Genomic DNA, 23170 nt, shown 5'->3' on the forward strand with positions numbered 1-23170 from the left:
CTCTGGAGATTACATGGGAGCCGGTGATCAACCTTACGATCCTTGGACCAATGAATCATCCCAGGACACCGATGATCTTCCTTCAGAACCATCTCCTCCTAAGGAAAGACGACGCTCTAATCCAGAGGACCTTTCCTTTATAAATTTTATAAAGGAGATGTCTGAAGCCATAAGAACATGCCATACTGGGTCAGACCAAGGGTCCATCAAGCCCAGCATCCTGTTTCCAACAGTGGCCAATCCAGGCCATAAGAACCTGGCAAGTACCCAAAAACTAAGTCTATTCCATGTTACCTTTGCTAGTAATAGCGGTGGTTATTATCTAAGTCAACTTAATAGCAGGAAATGGACATCTCGTCCAAGAACTTATCCAATCCTTTTTTAAACACAGCTATACTAACTGCACTAACCACATCCTCTGGCAACAAATTCCAGAGTTTAATTGTGCGTTGAGTAAAAAAGAACTTTCTCAGATTAGTTTTAAATGTGCCACATGCTAACTTCATGGAGTGCCCCCTAGTCTTTCTATTATCTGAAAGAGTAAATAACTGATTCACATCTACCCGTTCTAGACCTCTCATGATTTTAAACACCTCTATCATATCCCCCCTCAGCCGTCTCTTCTCCAAGCTGAAAAGTCCTAACCTCTTTAGTCTTTCCTCATAGGGGAGCTGTTCCATTCCCCTTATCATTTTGGTAGCCCTTCTCTGTACCTTCTCCATCGCAATTATATCTTTTTTGAGATGTGGCGACCAGAATTGTACACAGTATTCAAGGTGCGGTCTCACCATGGAGCGATACAGAGGCATTATGACATTTTCCGTTTTATTCACCATTCCCTTTCTAATTCCCAACATTCTGTTTGCTTTTTTGACTGCCGCAGCACACTGAACCGATAATTTCAATGTGTTATCCGCTATGACGCCTAGATCTCTTTCTTGGGTTGTAGCACCTAATATGGAACCTAACATTACTTAACTATAGCATGGGTTATTTTTCCCTATATGCATCACCTTGCACTTATCCACATTAAATTTCATCTGCCATTTCGATGATCAATTTTCCAGTCTTACAAGGTCTTCCTGCAATTTATCACAATCTGCTTGCGATTTAACTACTCTGAACAATTTTGTATCATCTGCAAATTTGATTATCTGACTCGTCGTATTTCTTTCCAGATCATTTATAAATATATTGAAAAGTAAGGGTCCCAATACAGATCCCTGAGGCACTCCACTGCCCACTCCCTTCCACTGAGAAAATTGTCCATTTAATCCTACTCTCTGTTTCCTGTCTTTTAGCCAGTTTGCAATCCACGAAAGGTTGATTCAGCTTCAGATGGAAGAGAATTCCAGGCATAAGATGCTTGAAGTGCTCCAGTTTGTGGATGCACCCAAGGAGATCATGTCCATACCTGTTCATGAAGTTCTCCTTGATCTCCTGAAGAGAAATTGGGAACATCCAGGCTCTGTGCCACCGGTGAACCAGAAAACAGATGCCACATACCTGGTACAGACAGCCCCTGGGTTTTAAAAACCACAACTGCCCCAATTCTGTGGTTGTGGAGTCTGCCCAGAAGAAGGCACATCGTTCTAAGCCTCACTCTTCCTTTCCTCTGGGGAAGGAGCAGAGGTTCCTAGATGCATTTGCCCGACGTGTTTTTCATGGCTCAATGCTGTGATCTCGCATTGCTTCATACAGGTTGTACATGACTCAGTATAACAGGGACCTTTTTAAGAAGATCCAGGATTTTTCTGATCTTTACCCAACCATCTTCAGGATCAACTTAATGCCCTGGCTCAAAAGGGACTGGATGCTGGCAAGCATGAGGTCCGCACTGCGCATGACATATTTGACACTGCCTCTAGGATGTCTGCATCGGGGATTAGTGCACGAAGATGGGCGCAGTTGAAGTCCTCTGACCTCAGACCAGAAGTATAGGACTGGTTAGCTGACCTGCCCTGTGCTAGTGACAGTCTCTTCGGAGACAAAATCCAAGAAGCAGTGGCGCAGCTTAAGGACCACCATGAGACGCTACACCAGCTCTCTGCAGTGCCTTCTGATTTCTCGTCCACTTCCAAGAGGACATTCAGACAGGACTCTAAGCAACCGGCCTACAAGCCAAGAAGGTTATTAACCTCCTGCTACTAGACAATCCTGTCCTCAGAAGGCACAACCAGCGCCTCAACCGGTACCAGCATCAAGATTTCGACTCCTCGCTGGAGAGCAAATGTCAACCACCTCTACCGTCAGTACCCGTCGGTGGTCAGTTGTGCCACTTCACCAGCATATGGCACCCAATCACCACAGATCAATTGGTACTTGCTGTAGTGACCCAAGGTTACCACCTCAACTTTCTGACAGTCCCGGAGGACTTCCCACCTCGGCTGACGTGGGGATCATCCGACCATTCCCCTCTTCTAGAGGAGGAGATCTCATCCCTCCTCAAATCCCGGGCAATAGAACCAGTGCCCCTCTCCCAACAGGGGCAGGGATTCTATTCCCGGTATTTCCTCATGCTAAAAAAGTCAGGTGGCTTTTGTCCGATCTTGGACCTTCGAGCCTTAAACAAGTACCTCCGAAAAGAGAAGTTCAGGGTGGTAATCTTGGGCTCTCTACTACCTCTTCTGCAAAGAGGGGATTGGCTTTGCTCTCTAGATCTCCAAGATGCATACACACACACATCTCGGTCACTCCTTCTCATCGAAAGTTCCTTCGGTTCCTGGTCTGGCCCCGTCACTTCCAGTACCGAGTACTGCCATTCAGCCTAGCGTCCGCAGCCTACCTCAGGGATCAAGGGGGTCCACTTCTACCCTTATCTCGACGATTGGTTGATAATGGCTCCAACTCAGGACGCACTGACCTCCTTGCGTCTGACTCTCCATACTCTGCTGCCCCTGGGGTTTCTGGTCAACTACCCCAAGTCCAAACTAGTTCCATCCAAAACCCTATCCTTCATAGGGGCCGATCTGGATACCGTACAGGCAAAAGCCTTCCTCCCTCAGGATTGGGCTCACACTCTTGCGTCCCTGGCACAGTCTCTCCAGGCCCAAGAGTACTTAGCCCGTCATTTCCTCACATTGCTAGGTCACATGGCATCCTCGGTACATGTCACGCCGATGGCCCGCCTAGCCATGATAGTAATGCAATGGACCCTGAAATCCTAGTGGGCTCAGGCGTTTCACCCTATGTCGAACATTGTCCACATTACCAAGCAGCTCCACCTGTCGCTGGCCTGGTGGATGCACCACTCTAATCTCTTTCAAGGCCTTCCTTTTCAGGCTCCAGAACCTCAAATTGTCTTGACGACAGATGCCTCCAACCTAGGGTGGGGTGCTCATATCGACAACCTGCAATCTCAAGGAACCTGGTCTTCAGAGGAAGCCAAACATCAGATAAATTTCCTGGAGCTTCGGGCGATCCGATATGTCCTCAAGGTTTTTCAGGATCGCCTCTCAAACAAGGCCATCCTGATCCAAACCGACAATCAGGTAGCAATGTGGTACATCAACAAGCAAGGTGGAACGGGCTCCTACCTGCTGCGTCAGGAAGCTGCACAGATATGGGCGTGGGCTCTTTCCCACTCGATGTACCTCAAAGCAACCTACTTGGCGGGCGTGGACAATGTTCTGGTGGACAAGTTGAGTCGCACATTTCATCCACACGAGTGGTTGCTCAACCCCACGGTAGCGAACCGTGGGGTTCGCTACCGTGGGGTTGACCTCTTTGCGTCAGTCCACAACCACAAAGCAGAGAACTTCTGCTCGCTCACTCGCAGCCACCCCTCACAACCGAGGGACGCTTTCGGCCTCTCATGGTCCAGCGGTCTCCTCTATGCATACCCTCCACTTCCTCTCATCTCAAGGACTCTCGTGAAGTTACGGAGGGACAAGGGCTTAATGATTCTCATAGCCCCTCCCTGGCCGCGCCATGTCTGGTTTCCGATCCTCCAGGACCTGTCAGTCTGCCAGCGCATCCCTCTGGGGGAGGATCCGCTTCTGATAACTCAGAACGACTGGTGCCTATGCCACCCCAACCTCCAGTCCTTGTCCCTGATGGCCTGGATGTTGAAAGGTTAATTCTCCAACCCCTTAACCTTTCGGAGTCCATATCCTGAATCCTGGTATCTTCACGAAAGCCTTCTACGAGATGCTCTTATCGTTCTAAGTGGAAAAGGTTTACGGTCTGGTGCATGTCCATGTCCGTGGACCCTTTCTCTTGTTCCACTGCGAAGTTTCTGGACTATCTCTGCATCTGTCAGTCAGGCCTGAAAACTTCCTCCATAAGAGTGCATGTCAGTGCGGTAGCCACTTTCCACAACGGCGTGGGAGATTTCTTTATTTCAACACAACCCTTAGTCACACGCTTGATGAGAGGTTTGCTCCACCTGAAACCTCCATTGCGCCCTCCGGCCCTTGCTTAGGACCTTAACGTGGTGTTAGGACGGATCATGAAACCTCCATTTGAGCCTCTCCACTCCTGCGATCTTCGCTATCTCACCTGGAAAGTTATATTTCTTCTCGCTATTACATCTACTCGCAGAGTTAGTGAGTTGCAGGCATATTAGTCACCTACCCACCCTACACTAAAATTCTGCATGATAGGATAGTGCTCCACACCCACCCTAAATTTTTACTGAAGGTAGTATCGGAGTTTCATCTTAATCAATCCATCATCCTACCTACCTTCTTTCCCAGGCCCCATTCCAACCCAGGAGAACAGGCGCTACATTCCTTGGACTGTAAACGTACACGTCAGCCCATTGGAAATCCACTCAATTGTTCGTATCTTACAATACCATCAAATTGGGAAATCTAGTGGGAAAACAGACCCTCTCCTTCTGGTTGGCGGACTGTATCTCATTTGCTACCAGCAAGCAGGCATTCCGCTACAAGACTGTGTGAAAGCACACTCTATCAGGGCCATGGCGACATCAGTAGCGCACCTCCATTCGGTGCCGCTTGCTGACATTTGTAAGGCTGCTACCTGGAGCGCTCTCCATACCTTCGCAGCCCATTATTGCTTAGACAAAGCTGGCAGACAAGATTCCATCTTTGACCAGTCAGTTCTTCGCAACTTGTTCTCAGCTTAACTACCCAACATCCTACCAGCGACCCGTACAGGATTTTCAGGATTCCATCTTACCCAAATCCACCACTGTTGCTGTGCCTGTTGCACGTCTTTGGGTGCATTTGGTGCATTGCTCGGGCATCCTCAGCTCGATATTCACCCATGTGTGAGGACTACCATCCTGCTTGTCCTGTGAGAAAGCAGAGTTGCTTACCTGTAACAGGTGTTCTCACAGGACAGCAGGATGTTAGTCCTCACGAAACCCGCACGCCACCCCGCGGAGTTGGGTTCGTTCTCGTTTTACTATTTTATTTTTCGTACGTACTTCTTGCTATACACGAGACTCAAGGGGGACCCCTGCTGGATGCAGGGTTAGTGCCATGCTGGGCATGCCCAGTAGGTGCCAGTCAAAGTTCTAGAAACTTTGACAAAAGTGTTCCGTGATTGGGCTCCATCCTGATGATGTCACCCATGTGTGGGGACTAACATCCTGCTGTCCTGTGAGAACACCTGTTACAGGTAAGCAATCTGCTTTCCCCTTCTACCCCAAAGCTTTTTTTGCCCCTACAAACAGGCTGTTATAAAGACACCCGATATTTGTTAGACTTTTTTTCTAGTAGTCCATGACTACAGATCATGCAGTTCAATCCAGAAATTGCACTATAAGAACATCCTCAGTTTTAGCAATGATTCTATTAATTTGCTCACCACAGAGATCAGACTAGCCATCCTGTAGTTCCCAGCCATCTCCCTACTTCAATTTTTATGAATAGGAACTACATCTGCCCTTCTCCAGTCCTCCAGAACTTTCCCAACTCTAAAAAAAAACAAAAAAAAACATTGAAAAGGTCAAGTGATGGAGCTGCCAGGACTTCTCTAGGTCAGAGCTTTCCAAAGTGTGTGTCGCGACACTTTGGTGTGTCGCCTGAGGTGTGCTGGTGTGTCGCGCAAGCCCGGTGCACGTGACACACCGGCAAGTGGGAGCCAATGTGGCCGCCGGTGGAGCTCATCCCACTGGCTGCTGAGCAGCGAAGAATCGTTGTGCTGTGTGCCGCAGACACACAGCCGGAAGATCGGTAAGGCCGTGGTGAGTTCACGTCACCACGGCCCGAAGAAAAAGGGCACGTCTAAACGTGCAGGTGCTCCGCCTCCTTCCTGCCCACGCGGCCCTGGAAGAAAAATGTTGCCGGAGCCGCACGGGCAGGAAGGAGATGAAGCAGCCGCGTGCAGAAGAGGAGCCGCGTTGTTGCAGTGGGCGAGAAGAGGCCTGGTAGCAGGGCCCCCACTGCGGATCGGATCGGCCCGAGAAGATCAGGGCCGCTGCAGAGCCGATCCTGCAGCGACCCGTGAAGAGGAGGCCCAGAGGTAAGAGAGAGGCTGAGAGCCCGTAGAGTGCGTGTATTAGCTGAGTTGAGAGATTGGGTGCCTGTATGAGCTGAGCTGAGTTGAGAGATTGGGTGCCTGTATGAGCTGAATTGAGAGATTGTGTGCGTGTATGAGATGAGTTGAGAGATTGGGTGCCTGTGTGAGTTGAGAGATTGGGTGTGGGAGTGAGGATCTCAATGTTTGCAGAGACAGCATGTGAGAGCCTGTGTGTGTGTGAGAGAGAGACAGCATGTGACAGTGAGAGCCTGTGCATGAGCAAGACAGCTTGTGGGAGTGAGAGAGAGCCTGGGTGTGTGAGAGTCAGACAGCATGTGCAAGAGAGAGACTGTGTATGAATGATTGTATGAGAGAGAGAGCATGTGAGAGTGAGAGCCTGTGTGTGTGTGAGAGAGAGAGAAAGCATGTGAGAATGAGAACCTGACTGTATGTTTGAGGGAAGAAGATAGATGGAGAGAAAAGAAATAGAAAAAAAGACAATATGAAATGAATTGGCAAAAAAATATGAAAGGAGAGGTGGAACAAAAAAGCCTGGGACCAACCAATTAGAAAACTAAGATCAGACAGCAAAGGTAAAAAAAAGAAAAGAAATAAATTACTTTTTACTGATTGGCACATGTAATCTTTGTTAATGTCAAGAGTAGCACTTTCTCTATGCGGATCTCACAATGTACGAGATCAACATGGAGGAACTGGAAACCCACAGGGCCTGCACAGAGGAGGCAGCAGAATGGGCTTCAGTGCCAATAGCAGCAATCAGCGCCTCCCCAATAGCCATGCGGCATCAGTGGCAGCAGAGGAATGAGAGAGGCTCCGAGGTTGCTGGCAAAAGAAAGAGAGGGGGTCTGCCTTTAGTGTGTGCATGTGTATGAATGGGTGCCTGCCTGGGGGTGTATGTGTGTGAATGGATGGGTACCTGCCTGGGGGATGGTGAGGGAGTGGTGTGAAAATGAATGGGAGCCTGCCTGGGGGTCAGTTTTAGTGTGTGAGAATGACTGGGAGCTTGCCTGGGTGTGTGTGTTTGTGCGAGAATGATTGGGAACTTGCCTGGGTGTGTGTGTTTGTGTGTATGTGAGGGGGAGCCAGAGAGAGTGTGTATGAGAAAATCCAGGGGAGTAAGAGTTTGTGTGTGGGGTGTGTGTGGAGGGGGAGAGAGTGTCTTAGAGCCTGAGAGTGTGTCAGTGTCTGTGAGAGCGAGAGGTTATGGTGGGTATAAGAGCATGAATGTGTATGTATGTGACAGTGTATGTGTGAGAGAGAATGGACATGTGAGTCTGTGTGAGAGAGGATAACCTCTGGGAAATTGTAAAAAATGTATATGATTTTAATTAATAGAAATTCTATTTCCCTGTACGTACCAGGATCAGTCCAGGACACCTGGGTTGTGACTCCGCACCAGTAGATGGAGACAGACTAAAACTTGTGGGCGGAGCCATATAAGCCCCTGTGCCAGTCACAGCCCCTCAGTCTTACTCTGTCTCCAGTAGATGGTGCAGGTCTAGTCATAGCCCTGCCTGACCTGATTCTGGTGTTGGTGTTAGTCAGGTTTGAATTTTTGGGCTAGGTTTTTTGTTAGGCATAGTTGTTTTATATACCAAATTGGGGTTTTCTCTTAATCCCTTAGTCTCGGGTGCCCTGCCTCCCAGGGGGGTTGAGAGGTCCTGAGGGGACTACCCTCCCCCGGTTGAGGCCGCTGCCAGGGTCGAGGACCCGGCTGGTCTAGTGGCAGCGTCAGGGGTGACACCGGGGAGCCCGGTTCACTCACCCCTGCAGGACTAGGGCTCCAGGACCCGGGACAGCGGCGTCAGCGTTTAAAAAAAAAAAAAAAAAAAAGTTTTCTGTTTTTATTTTGTTGCGGCCGGCTCTCCGTTGCTTCAGCGTCGCTGCTCCGTCGTTTTCGCGCAGGGGGGCGCCGCAGGCGAGAGGGGAGGTCGCCGAATTAGTTTTTTCTTTAATTTTGACGCGCCTCAGTTTTTTTACTTCCCGCGGTCGCCGGCTTGCCGCGCGGTTCTTCAGGCAAGGCCTGTGGGTCGGCGCGCGCACGCGCGTGTTTTTTCCAGGAGGGCCTCTGCTCGGCCTGCATCCAGGACGGTGAACCAACGTCCAGGGCATCGCGGGGGGCTCGGGCCCGGATCGCGCATTCGCCGCCGCGAGGGGTAGGCTCAATAAATAGGCCTCAGGACATTTTCCCGCTCAGCGTGGGAGCGGCGGCCATTTTGGCCACTGGCAAGGAATTCTCGCGGACCGCGGCAGGCGATTCGGCTCTCCCTCCCGCGTTATCCCCGCAGCGGGGCGCGGCAGGAGGGGGCGCCGAGGAGGGGCTTCAGCCCCGGGGGGATTCCGGCGCCGATTCTTCCAAATCCGGGTCGTTTCTCTGAGGATTTCGCGGGCTTGCTGCGCAAGGTACTTATGTACAAGCGCAGCAAGCGCTCCCGAGGGGGGGGGCTCTGGGGAGGGCTCCAACCAGGCCCCACCGAGTAAGCGCAAGGCGAAAAAGACCGCGATGCTCGCCCAGGAGCCAGCGCGAGGGAAACGGCTTCCCCGGAGCGTACCTCAGGAGTCAGATCCAGAAGATTCCTCCACGGCGGATACTGGTGGTCTCGAGGAACCCCCGAGGGGGGCTGAGGAGACGGGGGCGGATGGCTCCGCCCAGCCCGGCGCGGTAGCAGGTACCCAGGCAGCGGACGGGGATGACCCCAAGGTAGTCCGTCTGTTCCGCAGAGAGGAACTGTCGCCATTCATCCCGGCCATTCTCCAGGACCTGGGGATAGAGGCTTCCCCAGTGGTGGTCCGCTAGGAGGTCAATATGGATCCAGTGCGACTGGGATACCCCGGAATTAGGGTTGATAGTCAGCAAGGCCATGGATAAGCTCTACCCGCTCCCGGAGGAGGCGCTGGAGCTTCTGCAACTTCCAAAGGTGGATTCAGCGGTCTCCACGGTGACGAAGAGGCCCACTATCCCGGTCACGGGGGCGACGGCCCTTCGGGATATACAAGACAGGAAGCTTGTAGTGCAGCTCAAGAAGATATTTGAGGTATCCGCCCTAGGGGTGCGGGCAGCAATCTGCACTAACTTCACCATGCGCGCTAGTTTACGCTGGGCCCAGGTCCTTCAGGCGAATGCAGGCCTGTTGGCGGAGGTGGCGTCTCAGGCTGATAGATTGGAGGCGGCAATAGCTTATGGAGCTGACGCCCTCCACAACCTGCTGCGCACCTCTGCTAGGTCCATAGTAGCCGCAGTTTCGGCGCGCCGTCTCCTGTGGCTACGCAACTGGGCAGCGGATGGCTCTTCCAAAGCCCACCTGGGTTCGTTACCTTTCAAGGAGTTGGATGATTTGATGGTTTCTCTGGGAGAGAACAGGGCATTCTAGCTGCCCGAGGATAGGGCCAGGGCGCGGCCCTCCTTTCCGGCCAGTGCCCGGTTCCGGGGGCCCAGGAAATCGCGCCCTCAAAGATCCGCCGGCTCTTCGTATAGACCATCTTCTTCCCGGAACACTCAATGGCAGCAGTCCTTTCGTGGGAAAAGTTACGGGGAGCAAGGCGGGGCCCTGTCGGGTGCGGGGTCCAAGCCCTCGCATTGAACTCCGGCCGGTCCACCTCTTGTCGCGCCTGCGGCACGCCGTTCCAAATGTAGGGGCACGGTTAACTTTATATTTCGAGGAGTGGACCAGGGTGACGTCGGGCCAGTGGGTCCTCGACGTGATAAGACACGGCTACGAGTTAGATTTTGCTCGCATCCCAGCGGACGAGTTCCTGGTCTCGCCCTGCAAGGCCCCAGGAAGAGGGCAGCGATGTTGGACACCTTCCGTCGGCTGGAAAGCTTGGGGGCCATATCCCCCGTCCCTGCCGATCGGCGCGGCTCGGGCCGTTACTCCATTTACTTCGTAGTTCCCAAGAAGGACGGCACTTCAAGGCCAATTCTGGACCTCAAAGGGGTAAACAGATGACTTCGCGTTCCCCACTTCGAAATGGAAACGATTCGGTCAGTTATTGCTTCGGTGCGTCCGGGCGAATTTCTGACTCCTCTGGATCTCACAGGAGGCGTACCTTCACGTGGGCATTCAGCCATCGTGCCAGCAGTTTCTGAGGTTCTGCGTTCTGGGGAGGCACTACCAATTTCGGGTGCTCCTTTTTGGTCTTGCAACGGCGCCTCGGACATTCATGAAAGTGATGGTGGTAGTGGCGGCGCAGCTGCGACGGGAAGGTCTTCTAGTTCTTCCTTACCTAGACGATTGGCTGATTCGGGCGAAGTCAGAGAGTCAGTGTCGATGGGCGGTGGACAGGGTCCTCCAGTTCTTGCAGTCCCTAGGCTGGGTGGTCCATTACAACAAAAGTTATTTGGCTCCCACTCAGTCCTTGGAATATCTGGGGGCCTTATTCGACAGAAACGGGGCAGGGTAATCCTCTCTCAAGATCGGATATGCAAACTGCAATCTCAGGTGCGGCGTCTGTTGTCTCTTCGCCGTCCACGAGTCTGCGATTACCTGACGGTGCTGGGGTCTATGGCTTCAACGCTCGCGTTGGTACCCTGGGCGTTCGCTCACCTGCGGCCATTGCAGTCTTCTTTGCTGTCCCGTTGGACACCAGTTTCAGAGGATTTCTACCTACTGCTCCCGCTTGTGGGTCCGGCGAGATCCAGTCTTCTTTGGTGGCTGGATCCAAGTCATCTGTCCTGTGGCATATCCCTTCTCGTTCCCGACTGGACGGTGGTGGCCACAGATGCCAGTCTCTCCGGCTGGGGAGCAGTTTGCCTAGGGAAGTCGGTGCAAGGTCGTTGGTCAGCGTCGCAAGCTCAATGGTCCATCAACCACCTCGAGACCAGAGCGGTCTGTCTGGCTCTCCAAGCCTTCATACCCTTGGTGCGGGGACAGGCGGTCCGAGTACTGTCAGACAACGCAACCACCGTGGCCTACATCAGTCGTCAAGGAGGGACGAGAAGTCCACTGGTGGCGGAAGAGGTGAGAATTTTGATGGCCTGGTCGGAACAACATCTCAGCAGCATAGCAGCGTCTCACATTGCCGGGGTCGACAACGTGCAGGCGGATTTCTCAGCAGGCATCGTCTAGATCCTGGAGAGTGGGAACTGGCGGACGAGGCGTTTCTTCTCCTCTGCAGGACGTGGGGAGTTCCCCACTTGGATCCGATGGCCACGTGGCACAACGCGAAGGCTCCGCGTTTTTTACAGTCGGCGTCGAGAGCGGGGAGCAGAGGGCGTCGATGCGCTGGTGCTCCCTTGGCCGACGGATGTGCTGCTGTACGTGTTTCCCCCGTGGCCACTGATCGGCAAGATCCTGCGGCGTGTAGAATTGCACCCATCCAACGTGATCATGGTGGCACCGGAGTGGCCACGCCGTCCATGGTTCGCAGACCTCATTCAGTTGTCAGCGGAGGCTCCCCTTCGTCTCCACGGCTTCGCGGGGCTGCTTCATCAGGGCCCCGTCTGTTTGGAGGATGAGGATCACTTTTGTCTCGCGGCATGCTTTTTGAGAGGAATCGGTTAAAGAGCAAAGTTTACTCGGACGCGGTTATTGCTACGCTGCTGAGGTCCCGGAAGCAGTCTCCTTCCCTGGCTTATGTCAGGGTCTGGGTAGTTTTTGAGGATTGGTGTATGAAGCGAGGTTTGGATCCCACCGCCGCTGCGGTCTCTGATATTCTGGCTTTCCTCCAGGTGGGACTGGCCAGAGGCTTGGCGTGCAGTTCCCTACGGGTCCAAGTGGTGGCACTTGGTTGTTTGCGGGGGAAGGTCGGGGGGATCCCCTCTGGCTCTTCACCCGGATATAGCCCGTTTTCCTGAAGGGGGCTAAGCATCTCCGTCCTCCCTTGCGTCCTTCCTGTCCGGCTTGGAATCTTAATTGGGTTCTTTCTGCCTTATGTTCGGCACCGTTTGAGCCTTTTTGCAGCGCTCTACTGTCTAGGATCTCACGTTGAAGACCGTGTTTCTGGTGGCGATTTCTTCGGCACGCCGTATCTCGGAATTGCAGGCGTGGTCATGTAGGGAGCCGTCCTTGTGACTCTCCGCCACAGGCGTTTCCTTGCGCACGGTCCCTTCTTTCTTCCGAAGGTCGTCTCGGCTTTTCATTTGAATCAATCCGTTGAACTTCCCGCTTTCGCGGTCGGGGAGTCGTCGGATCCGAAGACGAGAGACTTACGAAAGCTGGATGTGAGGAGGTCCCTCCTTCGCTATCTGGAGGTCACTAATCCTTTTCGGATAACGGATCATCTGTTTGTCCTCCTTTCTGGTCCCAAGAAAGGGGCTGCAGCGTCTCGCACGACGATCGCCCGTTGGCTCTAAGAGGCCATAGGCTCAGCGTACTTTGTACGGGGAAAGACTCCGCCGGTGGGTCTTCGGGCTCATTCGACAAGGTCTCACGCTGCGTCCTGGGCGGAGTCTTCTCAGGTGTCGCCCCAAGAGATTGTAGGGCGGCTACCTGGCAGTCGTTGCATACCTTCGTCAGACATTACCGTCTGGATGTTCAGGCCGCTGAGGTCGGAGGGTTTGGAGAGAGGGTACTCCGAGCAGGACTCTCTGCTTCCCACCCTCGGTAAGTTGGCTCTGGTACATCCCAGGTGTCCTGGACTGATCCTGGTACGTACAGGGAAAGGAAAATTAGTTTCTTACCTGATAATTTTCGTTCCTGTAGTACCAAGGATCAGTCCAGGATCCCGCCCGCTGACGGAGAGTCCGCTCATCGTTGTTTCCTTGCGCTCACCGCTTGTTCGCTCTCCCGGTTGGGGAGTCCGGTTCCCGCAGGGGTTGGAATTGTTTCCGATTAAATGGCAAGTTTTGTTAGTTAGCTATGGTTGCCCTTTGGGTTTCTACTTTGACATTACGTATGACTGAGGGGCTGTGACTGGCACAGGGGCTTATATGGCTCCGCCCACAAGTTTTAGTCTGTCTCCATCTACTGGTGCGGAGTCACAACCCAGGTGTCCTGGACTGATCCTTGGTACTACAGGAACGAAAATTATCAGGTAAGAAACTAATTTTCCTTTATCAGTAGTTTTAAAATATTCTTTTATTAGTATGGTTTTACTATTATAACTGATGCTTTATGTTTCTTGATTTTGTTTGTTTTATGAGGAATGGTGGTTCTGTTTTTCCATTGTTAATACACAGAGTCTGGCTTCTTGGAGTTTCCATTTCAGTTTTTGTCTAATTTGTGCTCCTTTATTTTGTATTCTGTATTTGGTGAGGGTCTGTCTCTGCTCTGTGTGTGTGACCATGATGAGAGATTCTGCTAGCATAGGGATCTATAGCAATCGGGTTTGTTTTGTTTCCTCAATAGGTGGTGTATTGGTATTCTAGGACCCAGTGTAATATTTACCCATGCTTTTTCACAGGTAGGGTTATTGTTGTTTGAGTCCTTGGTGTTATTACTGTTATGTTACAATGGGATTGCAGTATAGATTTTGAGTGTCTTTTTTGCGAGGTTTTATTTTAGTTCACAATGTGCCTGGCAGTGGAAGGTGTTTGTGCTGCTGTTACTGTGAGGTGACACCAGCATTTGAAAATATCTTTTAGTATGATGAACTGTAAGGGAAACATCCAAGCTCCATTGTTTGGGGGAATTTCAGTGGATGCACAGAGTTACAGAACTGGAGGTGCAGGATTTATATTGACATTCTGTCCCTTCCTATAAATTCCAGATTTCACTCTCATAGCCATATAGAATTAGTTGAATGAGGCTATCAAATAATTATATAGTATGAAACTGGCCAGCTTTTTAAAATTATGCAGAAGACCCTTTGGACTTTTTTATTAACACCAAATATTCAAAAGCTGTGTTCATCCCATCAAGCTCATATATCTCATTAAAGAGGTAAATTGAATAACACAATAACTTTGTTTTATTATTGTTACTCATAAATTATAACAATAACATTAATCTTGGAATATTATATATTTTTAATATAAACGAAAGGTTTTCACAAGATATGTTGTGTCGTGAAACATTTTATTATGTATATATTTAAGGAAACATACATAAATTGTCGAAATACATTTCGTTCATTTAACCTTTAACCTCCGGTTTGCTTGTAGACTAATTACTGTGTCCCGAAATTATGTTTGTCTAAAAAGTGTGTCACCAACATGAAAAGTTTGGAAAGCTCTGCTCTAGGTTCTGCTAATACCTTCAGATGTATCCCATCCAGCTCCATTGTCTTATCTACTTTGTTTAGTTAGCTCCTCATGCACTGTTCTGAAAATCGATTGAGGTTTACCTCACTGCCATTCTTATTTGTGTTTGTTTTATGTGGTCCTGCTCCAGGCCCTTCCACCGTGAATACCGAATAGAAATATTTAAGCAATTTTGCTTTTTCCTCACTAGCTCTTACATGTATTTATTTATATATTTAATTTATTTAGATTTATATTCCGCTTTTTGCACTTTTTCAGTGCTTCAAAGTAGATTACATTCAGGTACTGTAGGTATATATTCCTTTCCTTCACCTCTAAGTCTCATAATGCCACTGTTGTACTTCCTTCTATCACTAACATATCTTAAAAAAAAAAAAAGTCTTGTGCCCGCCCCCCTCCCCCCATTTTATCGTATTTGCTATTCCATTTGAACTTTTGCATCCCGGCTTCTCTTAGTTTTTCCATATATTGTGGCCTGTTTTCCACTTCCTTTTCAGTTACCTCTTTAGAAAACCAGTGTCCTCTTTTCCCCCTTTCCTTTATTTACTTTCCTAACAAAAAGGTTAGTTGCCCTTATAATATCTCCTTTTAATTTTGCCCACTACTCTTCTACTTTCCCTAGATTTTTCCGACTCCTCCTTGAGATACTTCCCCCATTTTAATAAAATTAGTTTTTCTGAAGTCTAGGACTCTTGCCTTTGAATGAATCTTCACTCTTGTGCTCTAATACTAAACCACACCATCCACTGATCACTGGATCTCAGATGATGATCAACTACAAAGATACTGTCCCTTTTGGTAAGCACCAGGTTCAATATGGCTTCCTCCCCTGAGAGTTCTGTTACCAGCTGAGAGAACAGTTCTTTTTGCAGCAAATCAGGATCTCCTTGCTTTTAGTAGACATTGCAGCTGGGATGTCCCAATAATCTTCTGGCAGATTGAAATTCCTAAAGAATAGCACCTCCCCTTTCATAGCAATTTTGTAAATATCCACCATTAAATCTCTGTCCATCTCCACTGTCTCTGATGGAGGTCTGTATATTACATCAGTATAAATAGATGCTCCATGCTCTCTTTCCAAATTAACCCACAGTGCCTCCTCCTTACTCTATTAGCCCTGCAATTCTATTCCTTTAATATTTTTTTTTATATATAATGCCACACCTCCTCCCTTCCTTCCTATCCGGTCCTTCCTGAATAGATTGTAGCCCAGTATAACTATATCCCAGTCATGGTTTTCTGTGTACCAAGTCTCTGCAGTAGCCACTACATCTAAATCAGTTTCTTGAATGACTGCTTCTAGATCCAGGACTATAGATCATATTTCCTAGATTTATATAAATCCTTTCTCCTGCTCCACACAAAACCTGCTTGTGTATCTTCTACATTTATCCGAGTCCAGTCCGAGTCTGCATTTGGCACCTATCACCAGCATGTAGAAGTTGGACCCATCTCTGTACACTCATGAAGCCTCTAATCAGGCCTCCCACTGTGCCCTTTGACTTCAGCATGGTACTGATCTAGCTGATAAAACCTCACATTGAGCCACTGTGCTCTTGCTGCCTGAAGTACCTAACATAGGTCATATTTTTAGTGTCAGTGATTTCAGCGCGCAGTATCACTGAATTCCAGGTTCCTAGTAACTTATCCACCTTATACCAAGTTTTATCATGATACGGTGATTCTGCATACTTATCCTAAATTTCTGCCTAAGGTAGTATTAGAATTCCATCTTAACCACTCAGTCATCCTTCGAATATGTTTACCCAGGCCACATATCCACAATGTGAACAAGCACTGTACAATTTGGACTGCAAGAGAACCTTGTACTTTTACCTAGAGTGGAATGAAGCCTGTAGAAAGCCCATCCAGCTTTTTGTTTCTTTTGATACCAACAAGCTGTTGATTGCTGTTGCCTAACAGACTTTATCCAGTTGGCTAGCAGATTGTATTTCTTTCTGTTATGCACAAGCGGACCTGAATCTGGTGACCATGTCAAGGCTCACTCTGTTCAAGTTATGGTAACATCAGTGGCTCACCTACGATTGTTCCCCATGGAGGAGATCTGCCAAGCTGCGACGTGAAATTCTCTCCAGATGTTCACATCTCACTTGTGTTTGGACAGGAATGGCGGACATGTCCTATGGAATTTGTTGAAGTGTAAAACCCAACTCCACTCATCCTAGGGCTTGTTTTTGTTCCAGGCTGCCCTTCATAGATAAGATAAAATATAAAAAACGCTTGTTTTTGTTTCTCTTTTTTTCATTTGGGTAGTCCCCACTTGTGAAGTCTGCCATCCTGCTTGTCCTTGGAGAAATCAGAGTTGCTTATCTGTATGTAACAGGTGTCTGAAAACAGCAAAATATCCTCACAAAACCCTCCTGCCTCCCCATGACCTAGTAAAAAGACCAAAATAAACAACAGTAGAGCCTAAGAACAGAAATGCTGATATTAGATATAGTAGTTTTTTAGTAACTTGAAGTTTTTCTAGTCTCTGTAATGAGTCTGGTGATGAGATCATATTATTTCTACATTTCAGGCTTATTTGAACAGCAGCACGGAGCTGCCGTAGTGCCAAATGTAAGTGTTCTGTCTCCAGAGAAATTGTCTTCCAACATACGCCGCCGCCATGAAATTCAAGTGAGTAGTTTGAAGATGCTCATCTTTCAGCAGTGCTTTATAACATGAAATACACAATTATATTCACAATACAAAACTGGCATACTCAATAATGTTACAAATGTACTATTCTTTCTTCCTTCCTTCCTCTGATTATCATCATGTATCCAGAAATTCTGTACAATTTCAAACCAATTTTTTTTTTCATTTTATTTCTCTTCGTATGTGAATTTACTCCATTGCAAAATGTTTGTGTAGTATGTAATTGCCTCTGTCCTTATTGGCAGAGAATGGCATAAGATGGAAAGCAGGGAGAGATGGAGCAAGGATAATACTGTACAGGCAGAAGACAGAAGGAAAGAGCAACAAGAGCTGGGACACAGCCAAATGAGCAGGGAACAGGTTAGGATAGTTCAGTACAAAGGAAACAAAGGAAGAGACCTCTAGAAGCAGGGAAAAGAATGGGAGTCAGCAGTGCAGGCAGGCAGGAGACAGAAGTGTGACAGCTGTTCAGGCAGGAAATGGAGGAGACAGAAGCTGCAAGAAGAGAGTTATAATGAAGGAGAAGAACTTTATATTTTATCAAGCCTAGTGTTTTCCCAATAATGCTTATCTTGTACTTAGATGTAAGCAAGTAATTATGGTTATTTGATTGAGGAATTATATCTTACAATTTTCTCTCTTGTCTCCTGATAAAACTATCAACAGCTGATTCATCTTGTCAGAGTTTTTCTATAAAGATGTCACAGCCTGAGTTCAAGCATTCTAATGTAACAAGTTCTGAGTTTCTATACTGAGCTGAATTGAATGAATTTCTGTTGTAGGTACTTGCACGACTCCAGACTTTCCTCAGCAGCCTGCAGCAGCGCAGCAATGAGATAGAAATCTTGGCAGTGAGTTGACCTGTTTTATTTCAATCTACTTAATATTACTCCATCTTCTGTTAATTTCAACCATGCTGGGTCTGTAAATGAGTCTTTGGGCAGTCACGTAAGTCTAGAAACTTCCACACTTCTCTGAGGTCAGTTTAATAAATCTGTGTAGTTTACAGTAATGTTCCATCAACAAGCTGGCCATCCTCCAGTTACAAATTCTATCCTCTAAGAACTAAAAGTCATTCTGCGTGGGCAAACAGAATGAATCAGTCACATAAATTGGTAATGTCATCCAACGGTGCCAAGAATGGAGCATTTATTAATTTGAGCTACAAAAGCCTAGAAAACCTTTCTGTTCAGTGCGCTTGGTACTGCATAGCTGTGTACCACAAGGCCCCCTTATTCAGTCTTTTTCCACAGAATGAGAGAGACACATTTTTCTTGCATAAATAGCTTCTCTTTTCAGCTTTGGTCACAAAAAGAGAAGTTAAGATGTTTTCTTCATATTTTCTATTTTCTTCTTTTTCATACATTAAACTTCTCATCAGTAAGGCATGAGGCCATATTTCCTTCTCCAGAGAGTTGGTCATGAGAGAGCATAAGAAGTAGTGTACTTGAATTTCAATAAGGCCTTTGATCCCAAAATCTGCAACAGGGTAGAACTTAGCTTTCTACATTTAACTTGTTACACTTAACTTGTAATGCACATTTATTATATCGCAAAAATATATTCTCTCTGGACAAGCAGAACAGTAATCAGCCACACAAAGTGGGTGATGTCATTTAATGGTGCTGAGATGGAAAAGCTCTCTCAAAGCTCAGAAAAATCATGAACGATTTCTCAGCATGCACAAGTGTTCCTGTGCAACCACCAGCACATGAGTCTTCTCAGTCTTCTTTCTTCCACTTGTACAAAAGAAGGCGGTTTTTGAGCTATTCTTCAGCCACTGGCTGAATTTGTTCCTTGCAATTTTCTTTCCTTTTCTTGAAGTATTTTTTTCTTGTTACTAGTCTCCTAAGAAATACATTTTTTTTTTACTTTAAATTTCCAAAATTGAGTTTGTCTGGCTTTAGCTTTCTTTGCAATGGGAGCCAGTAAAGTGGGCTTCAAAAGGTGTGTCTACTGATCCTGCAAAATGTCCTTATCAGGCCAGCATAACCACTGCATTTGCTGCTTAGGCCCATCACATAGTTGGCCTAACTGCACTGCTTGTGCCTGAATGTTGCCCAGAGCCAGAAGATCTAGAAGCGACGCACAAAAATAATTTTTTTACTTCTCCTCAAGTCTCCAGTTAAACCAAGAGAAAATGACAACCAGCTGATGATCCATTTCCTAAATGGCAGTGTCTCATTATAAGCACCATTAGTTGGATAAGTCTTGGCACATGGGCCAGTCCTCCTTTTCTGAAGAGAAAGGGAAAATGTGGTCTTAACTGCCAAAGCATACAGGAACCAAAACAGTCCCTGGGGGCACAACAACATATTGACACACTTAATAGCACCTTCAGCACCCTCACTATTTTGCGCAGAATTTTTGTCAGTGTTGTTGACAAAAGTGTCATATTTTTCTCTCCAGCAATACAGAATTAGAAGCCAAATGTCCGATCTGGATTCTTTATTAGACAGAGACAAATATCTTTAAACAAGCCCGACTCAGGCCGAGTTTTGCCCTCTTACAATGGGGCTGCATCAGGGGCTCAGCTTTGTCATTTTGGGATTTCTGGGTGTCCGGGTTGAAAATTGTGATTATGCATCAAATGACCTCTGGCAGATTGTGATATCCTGTACTGCAGTGTTATTTAAAAACAACAGCTCACTCCAATAATTTTGATGTGCTGATAGATCTCTAGTTTCAAAGCGGCAAGCTCAGTCTGTGTCCGATCATAGCGCATCATAATGACAAAGCTGAGCAGCTGATGCAGCCCCATTGTAAGAGGGCGAAACTCGGCCTGAGTCGGGCTTGTTTAAAGATATTTGTCTCTGTCTAATAAAGAATCCAGATCGGACATTTGGTTTCTAATTCTGTATTGTTGCCTCGATGGCTTGGTTAGATAGCCTCCCTTGCTGTTTCATCAGTCCATATTTTTCTCTGCGCCATGAACTTTTTGCTCTGAAATACAAATATCAACGCCAATTAACCATAACATTTAGTTTATTCCAAATCCTCTTCTTCTAAACAAGCCATAAGAACATAAGAAATTGCCTTGCTGGGTCAGACCAAGGGTCCATCCAGCCCAGCATCTTGTTTCCAACAGAGGCCAAACCTGGCAAGTACCCAAACACCAAGAAGATCCCATACTACTGATGCAATTAATAGCAGGGGCTATTCCCTAAGTAAACTTCATTAATAGCTGTTAATGGGCTTCTCCTCCAAGAACTTATCCAAACCTTTTTTGAAACCAGCTACACTAACTGCACTAACCACATCCTCTGGCATAAAAATCCAGTGCTCAATTGGGCGTTGAGTGAAAAAGAATTTTCTCCAATTAGTCTTAAATGTGCTACTTGCTATCTTCATAGAATGCCCCCTAGTCCTTCTATTATCCGAAAGTGTAAATAACCAATTCACATCTACTCGTTCAAGACCTCTCATGATCCATGCACATGATCAAGACCTCTCATGATCCATGCACATTCTAGTTCCAGAATCATATCTATTGGAATTCCTCCTTCCATCCCTTTATCAGAAAAATGTGAATTGATTTTGTCAAAAACAATTTCCATACCAAGCCGGGCAAGAATTTCTGCCAACTCAGTTGCAGGTTAAGTCTTAAAGGTGACCTTCATCCAAGACTAGGACATGAAAAGCTTAGAATAACCACCTACATTATTGCCTGACTCTCAAGAAGAATCAGTTGTGAAAAAGTTCTCTGCCATATGTATGATTATCTGCCAGTCAGTAAGAGTTCGTATGTATGCACTCACTGCAAAGAACCTCCTAGCTTTCAGAGAAGGAGTGGCAGACCTGAAAGATCTTAGGCAGACAGAGGGATTCATTGAGGAGAACTACAGTAAAATCCCAACTGAAGTCTTGGCAGCCTCTGTGCAAGTTCAACTGGAAGGAGTGCAGCACCATGCTCCAGATGATTCAGTATCCTCTCCAAAGGCTTGTGCTTAGGAGTGAAGGATTAGGACGGCTGTCTTAGTTGCTGATTCAATTGTTAGAAATGTAGATAAGATGACTGGTGGAACTAAGAATTGCTTGGTAACTTACCTACCTGATGCAAAAGTGGTGGACGTCACATGTCGCCTAGATAAGATTTTAGTGTGCTGGGGAGGAGCCGGCTGTTGTAGCACATGTGGGCACCAATGACATAAATAAGGTATGAAAGGGAGGTTCTGGAAGCCAAATTTAGACTTTTAAGTATAAAGTGAAATCCAGAATCTCCAGAATATCATTATCAGAAATGCTTCCCATTCCACATACAGGACCCCAGAGACAGGCACAGCTGCAGAGTCTCAATGTGTGAATGAGACAGTGATGCAGGGGAGGCAAGGGCTTTATATTTGTTAGGATCTGGGCAACATTTTGGGGAAAGATGAGCATATTCCAAAAGGATAGACTCCACCTTAACCAGGGTGGAACCTGCCTGCTGTTGCTAATGTTTAAAAAGGAGACAGAGTAGCTTTTAAACTAGATCATGGGGGAAAGCCAATATTCATTCAGCCGTACATGGCTCAGAGGGAGGTATTTTTAAAGATACTAACAAAACAGGGAAGTTGGAGCATCCCAATAGAGAGGTACTAATAAAGGCCAGGTGCATTTAAATAAAGAGCAGACTGAGTTAAAAAATTCCAATGTGTCCCATCAACGGCTAGAAAAATTATAAATATAAATTTTAAAAAACCATAATTCCAAAAGTCTAAAAAATTAGAAAGAATAGATAGCTCTGAATGAAGAGGTAGATAAACATAATTGACATCTCAGTGACCTGGTGGAAAGAGGATAACCAATGGGATAGTGTGATACCAGAATACAAATTATATTGCAATAATAGTGTGGGTCAACACGGTGGGGCGCTATATATTTAAAAATAGCATAGAGTCAAACTGGATAAAGATCTTATATGTGACAAAATGCACTATGCCATCTTTATGGATAGAATTTCAATTTGTGATGGCGAATAGTATAATAGTAGAGGAATACTACCATCTGCCTAGCCAAAATGAGCAGACAATGAAATGCTAACAGAAATTAGGGAAATAACAAATTTGGCAATACAATAATAATGGGAGATTTCAATTACCTAGTAATCAAAAAATGGGAACACAACTATCAATATTATAAATAGCCTCCATGAAGGTGTCGCGACTGGCTTGCTGACACCTTCATGGAGGCTATTTATAATATTGATAGTTGTGTTCTCATTTTTTGATTACTATATTATTGCTTGGGTAACCTAGCTGACTCTAATTTCTATTGTGGAGATTTCAATTACCCCAATATTGACTGGGTAAATATCACATCAGGAAATGCTTGGAAGGTAAAGTTTCTAGATGAAATAAATGACTGATTCATGCAGCAGTAGTCCAGGAACCAGCAAGAGGGAGAGATGATATAGGTGTACTCTTTCGTGGACCACAGGATATGGAGGATAAGGTAATAATAGTGGGGCCACCTTGCACTAGTAATCATAACACAATCAAATTGACTTAATTGTAGAGAGGACATTAAAGAAGGCTACTGCCTAGTATTTCATTTTCAAAAGGGAATCTAGGATAAAATGAAGAAAATATTTAGGAAAAACTAAGAGGTGCTGCTGCAGAGGTTATGAATTTACATCTGGCATGAGTGGACAATGCTTAAATATCAGGAAAACCCAGATCAGTTGTATTTCTTGCATTAAAGAAAGGTGGAAGGAAGGCCAAACAACTGCCAGCATGATTAAAAGTTGAGGAGAAAGAGGCTATTATAGCCAAAAGAACATATTTCACAAAATGGAAAGAGGATCCAAATGAAGAAAACAGGAAAAACAATAAGCCACTGGCAAGTTAGATGAAAAACAATAAGGGGTAGATTTTAAAAGAAGCGCGATCAGCCTACTTTTGCTTGCGCATCAGACTCAAGCAAAAGTACGCTGGA

General features: G+C 46.8%; 1 protein-coding gene across 2 annotated transcripts in view; it reads left to right on the forward strand.

Moving 5' to 3' along the window:
- EIF2AK4 (eukaryotic translation initiation factor 2 alpha kinase 4) overlaps window positions 1-23170 on the forward strand; it is a 546008-nt gene that overhangs the window by 451829 nt on the left and 71009 nt on the right. For both annotated transcript variants that reach the window (XM_029600187.1, XM_029600189.1), the window contains exons 35-36: window positions 17133-17233; window positions 18037-18105. In XM_029600187.1, coding sequence (XP_029456047.1) covers window positions 17133-17233; window positions 18037-18105 — 170 coding nt within the window. The remainder of the gene's footprint in view (window positions 1-17132; window positions 17234-18036; window positions 18106-23170) is intronic.

Source organism: Rhinatrema bivittatum, chromosome 4 (assembly GCF_901001135.1).
Source record: "Rhinatrema bivittatum chromosome 4, aRhiBiv1.1, whole genome shotgun sequence".
NCBI lineage: Eukaryota > Metazoa > Chordata > Amphibia > Gymnophiona > Rhinatrematidae > Rhinatrema > Rhinatrema bivittatum.